General features: G+C 29.5%; 1 protein-coding gene across 1 annotated transcript; it reads right to left on the bottom strand.

The window, feature by feature from the left end:
* Positions 1-417: 417 nt before the first annotated feature.
* On the bottom strand, positions 418-8,153 carry LOC119688208 (ankyrin repeat and KH domain-containing protein mask-like). Its single transcript, XM_038102890.1, has 2 exons — positions 7,893-8,153; positions 418-2,020 (listed from the first exon to the last, which is right to left on the bottom strand). Exon 2 carries the CDS (start codon positions 1,834-1,836, stop codon positions 418-420), a length of 1,419 nt encoding a protein of 472 aa, XP_037958818.1. The 5' UTR covers positions 1,837-2,020; positions 7,893-8,153.
* Positions 8,154-12,468: the final 4,315 nt, after the last annotated feature.

The following is a 12,468-nucleotide window of genomic DNA, read 5'->3' on the forward strand; positions in this document are numbered from 1 at the left end:
TAAGGCGATCGTAAATAAGTAAAATAAATTTGTTAACATATATATGAATAACAGAGAACAAGATGTCGAAGATATGTCCGTCTGTCTATTCGTTCTTCATAAATAATATGGAAGTTCTTGATGGTGCAATCCATTGAAAGCTGGACATTTTCCGACTTTACAGTGTATGTTAAAGTATATAATTCTTCCATCAATTTATTGTGTCTTTGTTATTGTTGTTTTACGAAATCAATACAATCAAAATAATTTTACAACAACAAATCGCCAAAGAAGCAAAGAAGCAAAAACAATAGCATAAATAACGTAGTTGAAAGGAAAATAAAGACAGATGAAAAATAATAATTAAAAAAAAAGAATTATTAAAATTAAATATTTAAAAATAACAAAAAAAACATTAAATAAATAAAAGTTAAATAATTAAAATGTTACTAACCTTGTACTGTTGTCCAACATGACTTTGTCCATATTTAATGACAAATCCTCGGAATTTAAATTTCGTACTTGATTACTGACGCTGCCGCTGCCGCTATCGCTGCCACTGCCACTGCCACTGCCACTGCCACTGGTACTGTTACTGCTATTACAGCGCTCTGAATCTGTTGTTGTTGTTGTTGCTGTAAGTGTTGGTGTTGATATTGGTGTTGGTGTCAGTGTCGATGGCTGTGTTGCCGTTGATGACGTGGACGATGTTGACGACGAAGATGATGAGGAGGAGGAGGAGGAGGAGGAGGAGGAAGAGGATGATGATGATGACGTTGATAATGATGATAATTGTGTTGGTAATGTATCGGCTGGTAAAATTACAGGAGTCACTTCAGGCTCAAGTTGTAAACAACAATCGTTTTGATGTTGTTGTTGTTTTTGTTTTTGTTTTTGTGGATGTTTAAACAACATTGGCAATTCAATATGTGGTTGCTCTTTTTGTTGCAATGGAAAACTTGCAGCTGCTTTTTGTATTGGCGTTGCTGTAGTTGCTGTTTTTACAGAAACTTTTGCTATTTTAAATGCGTTTCGTTTTACCAACGGCTCCTTTTCTGCTTCTTCTGTACTAATTTCAACTTCGTCGGCAATTCCAAGTCCTCCTTCACCACCACTTATTTCACCTATATCACCTTTTGCACTAAAACCACTTGTTGCAGTCACTTTGCTATTCTGATAATTTGACTTTGCGTTTACGTTTGCGTTTGCGTTTGTGTTTGTGTTTGTGTTTGCGTTTTCCTTTGTTTTTGTTTTTATTATATTTATTTTGTTGCTTTCGTTTTCGTTATTTGTACTCTTCTGCTGCTGCGGCTGTTGCTGTTGCTGTTGCTGCAATTGCCGACGTTGTAGTGGTTGTTGCTGCTGTTGTTGCTGCTGCTGCTGCTTTAATTGTTTATCTTTTTTTTTTAATTTCAGTTCCTCTACTTCCTTTACTGCAACTTTTTGTACTTTAACTCTCTTCGACGGCGTTGTTATTGTTGTGGTTGCAGCACTGCTACCATTTATACCATTTACACCACCAATGCAACTATTCGCAGCCGCACCAATTGAGGTTGTTTCCTGTTGTTTATTACTGGCTAATGCTTTTGGTGGTAAGATTGGCAGTGCAGTGTTGACTGCTGTTGCAGTTCCTGTTGTTGACACAGTTGTTCCACTGTTGTTGCTATTTAAATGTAATTGTTGTGGTTGTGATTGGTGTTGTTGCTGCTGTTGCTGCTGCTGTTGCTGTTGTTGCAGCTGCTGTAGCTGCTGTTGTTGCTGTTGTTGTTGTAGTCCCTGCATTGATGAACCAACTTCTGGTATTATTGTTGCAAAAATTTGTTCACCAAATATAAAAAGATCCTTGGAAATAATCATTATCACCTTTTCGTTTCTATTTTAATTATTTTTAAAAAAAATTTTGATTCTGTATCGAATTTTGAATTGTGGATGCTGTTCTATTTTTTTTATTTTATTTTTTTTATTTTTATTTATTTAATAATTAATTTAAGCATATATATTTGTATTTTAAGCGTTCTTCATTTTGATCATTTGCTTGTTACTAATTAAAAATTTTTAAATAATATTAACTGTTATAAAATTTAATAGAAAATAGAATAAAAATATCCACTCTGTGTTTACGTGATCAAATTTTTCACAAGTTCGAATTATTTTCATCCTCTTCTGTTTTTAGTTACACACACAAATATTTCGAAATTGTCAAAAACTTGCAGAGAAATGCTAATTGAAGTTACTGGGTAAGAAAAATAATGACAGTAAAACTGTTTAAACAAGCCAAAAGCTTAATCGAATAGCCCGCGTATAGGAAGAACCTGATGAATAACACTCTGAAGACGAGGATTTTGTATATTTGGCAAAAATTGACTCAGACACGGTGATAGCAACATGAATCTTTTAAAGATTCTTCAGAAGATAAATATTGACAATATGGTTGAGAAGACAATCGAACACAGGATATTAAAAAGTATATGTTAAATACCTTATTCGAATAAAGTCGCAAGGCTCCCTTACCAACAATTAGCACTCGATAATGGCGAGCTCACTAATCAATTACTTTATTACAAATATCAACCGATTCCTATTATTCAAAGTCCAAGCAAAACACTTTACATCAACAGATCAGTACACGCAATATTATCATATTTCACAAAATAAGGAAGATAATAGAGATTTTTTATATAGCAGTAACGCTTTATCGAACTCTGCAACCAACTTATTCCACAAAGATTTCAAAATAGACAGCGATAGCAATAGAACTGAAGACAAGGTATAACTATAAAACTCTTAAGAAACTTAAAACTCTTTGTTAATGGGCTGGTACCCATACATTTACCCATACATTTTAAATTTAAAGCTGCACACATGTTATTCGCAATCGAAAAAGCAGTCTTATTAGACAAATCTAGACATCATCATCTGAACAACTTACAAAAAATAACAACGCCTCCCTCCCTATTTCCTTAATATAGAATATCCGGAATATGTAATTCCCGGTTAACAGTAAAAAATACGGAAAAAAATATAATAATGAGAATGCAAATAAACGGAAATAAAAAATATAGAAATGGTGCATCAGCAACAGGTAACAAAATCAAATAAGTACTACCGCAGGAGAGCCCAAATATAAGCTTTGTATAGATCCATAATAATGGTAGACGACATTTTTACACTGCTAAATCTAAGAGATAATTTACAATCAAATCAAATGCAAATAAAAAATCTCATTATAGCATGGAAAAGCAAAGTAATACGTGGCAAGCACAACAATAATTTGAAACAAGAGCATATAAGTATAGAATAGACCAATAAATGGTTTATAACTGATATGATTTTTCTAGAAACAGAAAAATTTGTTCTGGCTATCCAAGATAGTGTATTCATATAATAATAAGTAACTAAAAACGAATCAATAAAAATAAACGAATATACTTAAGGTCTAGAGAATATCAACCATCATTATGGATTAACGACTATGGAATACACTAAATTCAAACACCGCCATTTTAGCATGAGAAAAATAGTATTTGATAATTTACTTAAAATATTAAGTATAATAATATATTAAGTTATATATAATAATAAGATCAACAGAACTGGTAACAAAAATAACAAAACTTTGTATAGTAAATCTCCATTACAGAACATCCATTAAAATGCAAATGCAAAAAGCACTTCTATTATGTACGACAAGCATAAGGGGGACAACTATTGCTTGGATAAAGCTCCAATATTACAAAGCACAATTTCTTTAGCAGAGACTCGAGATAAGTATATACTAACCAACTGTCTGTGAAAAATTCAAATTATAATAATAATCAATTACCAAAGTTAACTTTCAGGCTCAATTATCATGAACACAAAATTTCAATAATCACAATATTATGCATAAATATGCTCTATTATAGCACAAAATTGAAGTGTACTAGATATAAAAACGATTTTTATTTTTTACTAAGCGTGTTTTACATTGAACATTACTTGTTAATATATATAAATTTGGAGATTTAAATCTCTAGGAGCATCGGTGTTTTCCGAATTCCTTAATTTGAAAATATATCTTTATGGTATAATGCTGGTAAATTTGATTTTCTCTTTATCCGATCCACTTTTAAATGAATATGTGTACAATATTGTATTTTATGTACACTAGAACCTCTATAATTCGAAAACTAGTTCAATGTTTCTGCTACACAAGAAGCAAAGCTGGAATACAATACACACAATCAATTAGATGTGATTCAAACATTTCCTCCATACCCCGGTGATTGTTTTTAATATTACAATCATCAATTTTATTCGTAAGTTGAGGTCCTTGTTGATTGGATTTGACCTCGTATTCAGTAGACAAGAATTGTCACGCTAAAAGAAAATGTGACAGCTTCAAAGTTCTAAACCTGGTACTTATAACCTAACAGTTATGTACGTTCTTATACAACAAAACTAACAACAGAACTCATCAGTGATATTTCTAAACATCACGATCGACATATGAATCACTCACACATTTAGCGGTAAACCAAGCTCTCATATATCAATCAATCAATCTTTTAAATAAACAAACCATCTCTTATGGCGCACATGACAACATCGTTTTTGTTGTAAATTGTTGTTTGTTGTTTTTCACATATTACATGCAAATAATCTTGGACAAATTTATGTATAGTATAGTTCTTTATGTATCGGAACATATAATAGTCAATATTATAATAGTGAGACAAAAACTTATAAGACGACTAAGAGCCTATCTATTGAAACTGTCTGTTAAAACTATTAATACCAAATTGCTTCTAATCTTACAAATATTTCTTAAATATATTCTAACTATATATATTAAAAGTTAAATAACTATACAGAAATATTAGTCTTATCTTTTAAATAAAATTGAGCAAAACATTTGTATAAATTTCTACATCCGATTATGAAAAATATAGAAAGTATTTTATTTTAGTATTTTATATCGGAAATTAAAAATATAATTTTATTTTGGTAATTGCAATTTTTAAGGAAACTTTTATAAATAACATGGACAAAACTTAACTAAGCTTCGCAGATATCGGTGGTTACTACAAGAAGTTAAAGTGCGAACCAGCCACAGGACAATGTATGGGATCGGTGCAAATAAGACTACAACATATTTACCAAATTTTGTATATAAAAATTATAAAAATGAACTATTAAATTAAAAATGTTTAAATTACAGTATTTAGTCTACTTGGTTTTATTAAAATATTTATCTAAATAAGATCAATTAAATTACTCTATCTAAAAGCAGTCATTAATAGCCTCCAACGCAATGCAAATGTTCTAAGTGAATAAATCCGAAACGTCTATGAAATCTTAATCCCTCAATGCAATGCAATAATTCTTTCCTTAATTTAGGTTGAAAAACTCAAGACTAAGTTGGAATCAGTAAAATGCAAACTAATACTAATGTCAAGATTTCTTGGTTAGGATCTTATATTCATCTACTTAATCCAATCTGTAGTTACCCACTCAAGACGCAAAAAATGCTACAAAAATTGTGTCAGTGGGCGTTTCTCATTGGTTTCGTTCCGTACGTGGCCCAACTTGGAATGATTTATTGAAGCAGGTTAACAAGACTGTCAACAGACAATAAATCAAAGACCATTTGACATACATAATATAAAAAATACGTATTTACGTATATTGAAATCATAATGTTCGATTGGTGACGAAAAATAAATTCGATTTTTTTATAAAAATAAGGAAGTTTAAATCAAAAAACGATATCATTATACACGGTATGTGTATTAAATAATATATTATATATATATATATATCGAAGTCAAGAAACATAACTGTAAAAGCTAATAACTTTTAAGTGCGGAAAGAGTAAATATCATAAATAGCTTAGAAGTGCTATTAATATTAATTTTATTTAAATAATTTTAAAAAAATTATACTATTACCATTTGAATTTAATTTAAACAATAAAAAAAAATTAAAACAAAAATGAAAGTTTTTATGGAAATGTGATTTTTGTAAATATACATTTCGAATTTTCAGGAATTTATAATTAGGATCATTTTAATATCTAAACTTATTAAACGATGCTTGGGAATTTTTCTTCTGTTTAAAGTATTTAATTTGTATTTCATTGGAACATAAAAATACCTACAAGTATTCTATTCTCTATTCTCTATTCTATTACTCTCTATTGGAGAGTTTTTAAATGTCTGACGTAAACACTTTAATAAATTATACGAAATATAATTTTTTTATTTTATTATGTTGAAGCTATTTGAGCCAGTGCACTTTTACTATTTATTAACTCGAGGTATCTTCAAAACCCCTCTTCACCCCTCTGCATACCTCACCAAGCAGCCTGTACCATTCTGAGATTCGATAACGCGGTGTTGATAAGCCTGTCAGTTTTCGTAAATAATTTCAGGGCTCTATCCTTTATGTATTTTTTGATCGGATCAATCATGAGGTCCCTGAGTATGTCATTCGTCCTAATGTACCATGGTACCTTGAAAAGTCGTTTTAGAGTCTGGCTTTGTTAAATTTCCTGCTGGCGAATAGTAGCAGTAGTAGTAGTATTTTATATTATTAGAATTTTATTCATATTTTTTTTAATATTTCAGCTTAAGTTTATATACAATATAAAAAAGCAACATTTCAAATATTGTTCAATTTTGTACCCAGACCGAAAGTTTTTTAAAACATTTTTAATGTATAATACAAATAAAACTAGTTTGGAAACGCATTGTAAGATAATGTCACTGTTGTTGGAAAATGGAACTTGTTAAGTTTACTAAGCTAGTTCACTGAACAAGTTTTGAATGTAGTGAAGCTTTTGAAAGTGTCGACTGTGTAGTGTGTAGTGTTTTACTAATTGGTTGTCAGGACACAAATCTTCTTTATTTATTATATATGCAAAATCTGCGCTTTCGTCTCAAAATCTACATTTTAGCATCGGTTGTTGGCCAAAAGATACACCCAGACAAAATCAACACAACAGCTGATTTTGAAACTAGTTTAATTTATTTTAATTAAAGTCATCTCCAGTCTAGATAATGTTTTTTTTTGGATATTATTTCAGACTTTTATTTTCTGATATTTCGATTTGGATTTGACGCTTCGATTCATTGACAGAGCAAACCTACTATCTTTATATTTAACGATTTTCGAGAAATTTTTATTGAAAATAGTCACCTACTTTCTGACCATTAAAAGTATTAAAGTTATATATGTATATATGTGAATAATATTTCGGAATAGCTTACAAGTTTTTTTTATAAAATAGAATCTTTTCAGTTCAAGTTCTTTTGAATCAATGATAAAAATATTTTATGGTATTTTATTTCTTCTGGCACAAAAAATCAGAAATGATAGCAATCCTTCTTCGACCTATTTGGTGCCAAGAACTGTGTTTAGTGATTAATTCTAATAAAATCTTTTATTTATTATATAAAAATCAAATTACTTATAAATATATAAACACATATTGTATATATTAGTAAATGGAAACGATCAGTTAGTTTTTGGTCATTGTAGAAAGTAGCAGTAAGTAAGTTTCTGTTAAAAAAAAATAAAGACCAAATCGGTTTTGATCAAAAACCTGTCAAAAATCTATTTTTTCAAACAATTTTTTTGACCTCTCCCGAAATGATGAAAAAGTTAAGTCAACCTTATATACTCATGTAAAATTCTGAAGTATATAAAACATTAAACTATGTAAAATTCTGCATACATACAGTTTTTCATTTTTTTCATATATTTTTTTGGGTTTTTAAATCTAATTTAAAACCAGGCTCAGAGATCTATTATACACAGTTCCATTTTTCTTCAATTTAAGAACAAATTAATTTAGATATTAAATGATTATAAGTTTTTTTTTTTTTCAAATTATTAATTGTTTTTTTTTTAATCGTTCATTTTTCAATTACCACACTTAGCTTTCCATATTTTCTGAGATTAATTTTGATTGAAATTTTGACTAAAGTCGACTGATATTTCTTGGCTAGAAAAGAAAATTTTTTCGCTTGTGCAAAATTTTCGCTCCTTGGTTGCGAAGCGCGAAATGAAAACTAACTTCAAAATTTCGCGCGCTATTGCCAACAAACAAAGATTGCAGAAAACAGAATTAGAGATGCACAACAACACAAAACCAACTCCACACAAAGGCACAGACAAAAACAAAAAACAGGGAAATTTTTGCCAATAAAAACAAATTTAAAAAAATTTGAAAAAATTTAAAAATATTTTAAAATACGATAAAATATGTTAATAAACGTAATGAAAACGTAATCAATAAATTTTACTCAGACACAGAAAAAAGGAAAATCTCTCCAGTTTCAAAAAAACTTAAAAAAATAAATAAAAAGTCAAAACCAATTCACAATTGATGTTGTTGTGTTTGTTGTTGTTATTATTATTATTGTTGTTGTTGTTATCGCCGCCACAATTAAAAACATATTTTGTTGTTGGTGCATTTTTTGTTCAAAATTTTTTTCGCCAAATTTTACAAATTTTATTTTACTTTTATTCGATTTTTACACATAATTTCTTTGTTGCATTTTTTACATTTACTTTTAGAATTTTTTCTTTTTCTTCTTCTTTTTTATTTTTTTAATATTTTAATTTTTATATTTAGTATTTTTAATTTTTACTAAAATTTAAACTTTTTAGGTGATTTTGTTTATATATTTTAATTTCTTTGTTGTTGCTGTTGCTGTTATTTATTTATTATTTATTTATAATTTTTTTTGCACAAATTAGTTGAATAAAATATTTAATTAGATTTAATTTTGAATTATAACAGTTGTTGTTGTTGTTGTTGAACACAAAAACAAAAAAAACACAAAAATATAATTTTTATATATAATAAATATTATTATATTTAATTCTCAGAAATTACGAATCATTTTTGAGTAAAATAGAATAAAACATTAATTAAAATTGATGTACATATGTAAAAAAACCAAAAAAAACCCGCACGAGTTATAAAGAATATTTGTTTCGTTAATAATTTGTAATTTGTTAGCCTTTTTTTCATAAAAAAAAACAGCAATAAAAAACGTATACGTTATATGCTTTTGTTTTGGAAGTCTTGCAGTCGCGTTTTTCTCTGTTCCACCGCCGATCTTAACTTATCATGTCTTTTGCCGACGAAGACCGTTTATCGTATGAACTGGCTGGCAAGCAGCAAGCAAGAAAATGTGATCGGATGTGCCCAGGCACTGTTTGTTGTGATGAGCAGAGTTTTGTGTAAAAAATAAGAGAACCAACGAAAGAGTACAAAATCAATAAAAAAGCAAACTGCAAGCAGCAAACGTTAGCATTAAGCAGCAAACAAATGTACATATTGTGTTTCATCGCTCTTTTAAATCAACACACGGTTTTGTTCTGTTTCTGTTTTTGTTTTTGTTATTTGTTGCATTTTCAATGGGGTGCATTTTATTTCACAACAAAAACACAACAAAGCTTAATTTTTGGCTTTGAAATCAATGATCGGCAAAAGCAATGAAACTCAATGACGACTCTGAGCGAAAGTTTGTTAAATCAAACAAAAACAATTGCGTTTTTGTTTTTGTTTTCGTTTTTGTATTTGTTATTTTTGTGTTATGTGTTATGTGTTATGCCTTGTATTTGTAATGTGCATCGTTGAAAGTTGTAAAAAAATCTGAGCGAAAATACCGGAAATAGAGCTTCCAAAAGAGTAAATTTTCTTCAACGATACGGCAGTTCTGTAATTGTAAGAGAAATTTAAAGAGCGTTTTTTTTCTTAGGTTAGTTTAACTATACATACAACAATAAAAATTGCTAGGTTAAAACATTCACACAAAGATTATTGAGCATTTCAATAATGTCGATTACGCCGATTACGCCGATTATGCTGATTTCTTGAGTTCTCTGTCCAGTCTATCTGATTTCGGGTTTCCTTTTTACACGGTCCATCCATCCAACAATTCCGAAAAAAAAAATTCCGGAACTAAGTAGAATGTTCGAAAAGTTTTCCACTAGAATATATGGTAAATGAAATTTCAAAAATATCAGCTATTTTTCAAGTAATTTTTTTCAGGAATCAATTTGAATTGCTTGAAAATATTAAGAAAAACTAACATTGCCTTATGCTTTAATTAAAAAAAATAGTTTCAGTTTCAATTGAAATCCAAATTAGATGAAGTTTCTGAGAAATGCACGCCAATATCTTCTAAGTCCAACTTCAAACTTACCGTATCAGCTTTTTTTGTGAAGACTGTTCAGGATCGCCAAAATCCTTCCCAATTAACGAAAACTTTAAAAAATCAATTGGCATCTGATGGTGGTCGAATAAAAATTAGAGGGCTTATTGAGGCTATATGGGTTCGGATGTGTACACCTTCAAAATATTGTGTGGGATTTTAGGCTTTGAAAGAAATTTTGTGCTGCAAGAAATAAACTGAGCCATTTATACTTATGGATTTGAATGTATTGCCGTAGTGAAAATAGGAGAAACCATATGACCCATTTGAATTTGATACAATCATTTGACACTTGCATTGTATTTTTTTATGTGCGTAGTATTTGATGATCGAATCAGAAAACTGTCTATCAGAGTTGTTCATAAACTTACCGTTTAGTCTGTAAATTAATAACTCCAGTTCGTGGTATCAGAAGTGACCATTATTTAAGATCAAAGGGCAACCCAACTTAACTTATCCTTTGATTCACTAGATGTACCTCCGAACGACTACATATCTTATATTTATCTAAATTCCCAAGTTCAGCTCAATGGACAATATAACTAGTCAAATAAAGAGGTTATGTATAGTTAATTTGAAGACTTTGAACTATGTACTCATGTAGTTCAAATTTAGCATAGTTTAAATAAATTCCGTCAGTACTGGTACTGGTAGGCGTTTAGAAATATCTTTTTAATTACTAACATTATATCTCGAAAAATCTACCCAGTACTTTTTAAAAAAATTGTGTTACTAATGCTATATTAGTAACTTTATTAAAATCTAATCATCATAATCACGAGTATATCCATCTCCACGATTTAAGATGGGATACTCCAAAACAGTTATCAAAGTGTTTTTGCATCTACGTACTTTCAAATTATTTTCTACTTTTATGCATAAAATAAGCTATTTTAAAAGAAAATCTTATTTTATGAACATTTTCGATCGTTATTTTATCAGCACACACAATTTTAATATAAAGTAATAACTGAAAGTCTTTGAAGTGTAGTGGACATATTTTATCACCCTCCTCTCTTTGTTCCTCTCTGTTTGATAATATGGTGGAATGGTTCTCTTATATGTAATTTACACTAATTAACCGAAGTAATACTGTATATGTTAATTCATAAGTTCCAGTCTTTTGTTTGGTCAAATCCCATCCCCGAAAGGCCTACCTGCGTTACTGTTAATGTCTTGAGTTTCGTAATAACATACCTACACCTTTTCTTAATTCATTGCCCTATTTTTTGAGTGCCGATTCTTTATATATGATAACGCAAACGGTTGGTTCATTGTATTCAAAATATCTAAGAGACAAATTTCACAAAGCACAACAATTATTAAGCACTTTCGATCGTGCAGAACAGACTTCACGAGTAGATTCGCAAACAGTAGTGATTAGGCCATTTTAACCGAATTTATTAAACAACACAGAAAACCAACAAGAGCAACAAAAACAACAACAATAACAGTAAAACATTTATTATAGTCTTAAGTGATAATTTTCATAGCTCTCATCCACTATACATGCAATCATTAAAGGCCTAATTACTTGACAAAAATCAGCTTGAAATTTAGACATAAAATACTTTATTTTCATTTAAATGTTGCTACCAAATTTCTTATCGTCTTAAGATAAGTTCAAAACATTTGACTACAAAGTACTTTTATTACTTCACACAATTTTATTTCTCAGAGACCTATTCCAAAATGTAGATTTTTTTCTTTTTTATAAACTGCAAACGAAATTTACTAGCCAAAAAATTATTATTAACTCTGACACCTTCTCTTAATATATGCTTTTTTTAAAAGTACTCCTTTGAGGACAAGTACTCCAGTTGCTATTAATTTCCATAGCACGAAGTCGCTTTTCCTATTCCCAGATCTGCATGGCACAGCAGATCATCGGGATCCAAAACTATTTTTATGTTTTTAGACCACCACTTCGTACAATATTTTCTAGAGAAAAGTAGTTTATTCTATAGTATATACCCTCGAAAATGTATCCAAAATCATTACAATAAAAATGGAAAAACATGTGGCATGTGATAAATCGAAACTAATATGATTGAGATATAATCCATAGACAACGGAAATTTTGTCCAAATTTAGCGAGATTAAAACATGCTACTGTCTTATATGAATCTTCGAAAAGTAATATCATTTACCAACCACTTAGGTTAGTTCAAAGACGTTGAATTTTGAACAACTTCTTGTTCCACGTCAATATAGGTCTTTCGAAATTAATTAAAATTATCAATCGTTCCAGCTGAGTCAAAGAATTAATATTAAGTAT

Source organism: Teleopsis dalmanni, chromosome X (genome assembly GCF_002237135.1).
Source record: "Teleopsis dalmanni isolate 2A chromosome X, ASM223713v2, whole genome shotgun sequence".
Lineage (NCBI taxonomy): Eukaryota > Metazoa > Arthropoda > Insecta > Diptera > Diopsidae > Teleopsis > Teleopsis dalmanni.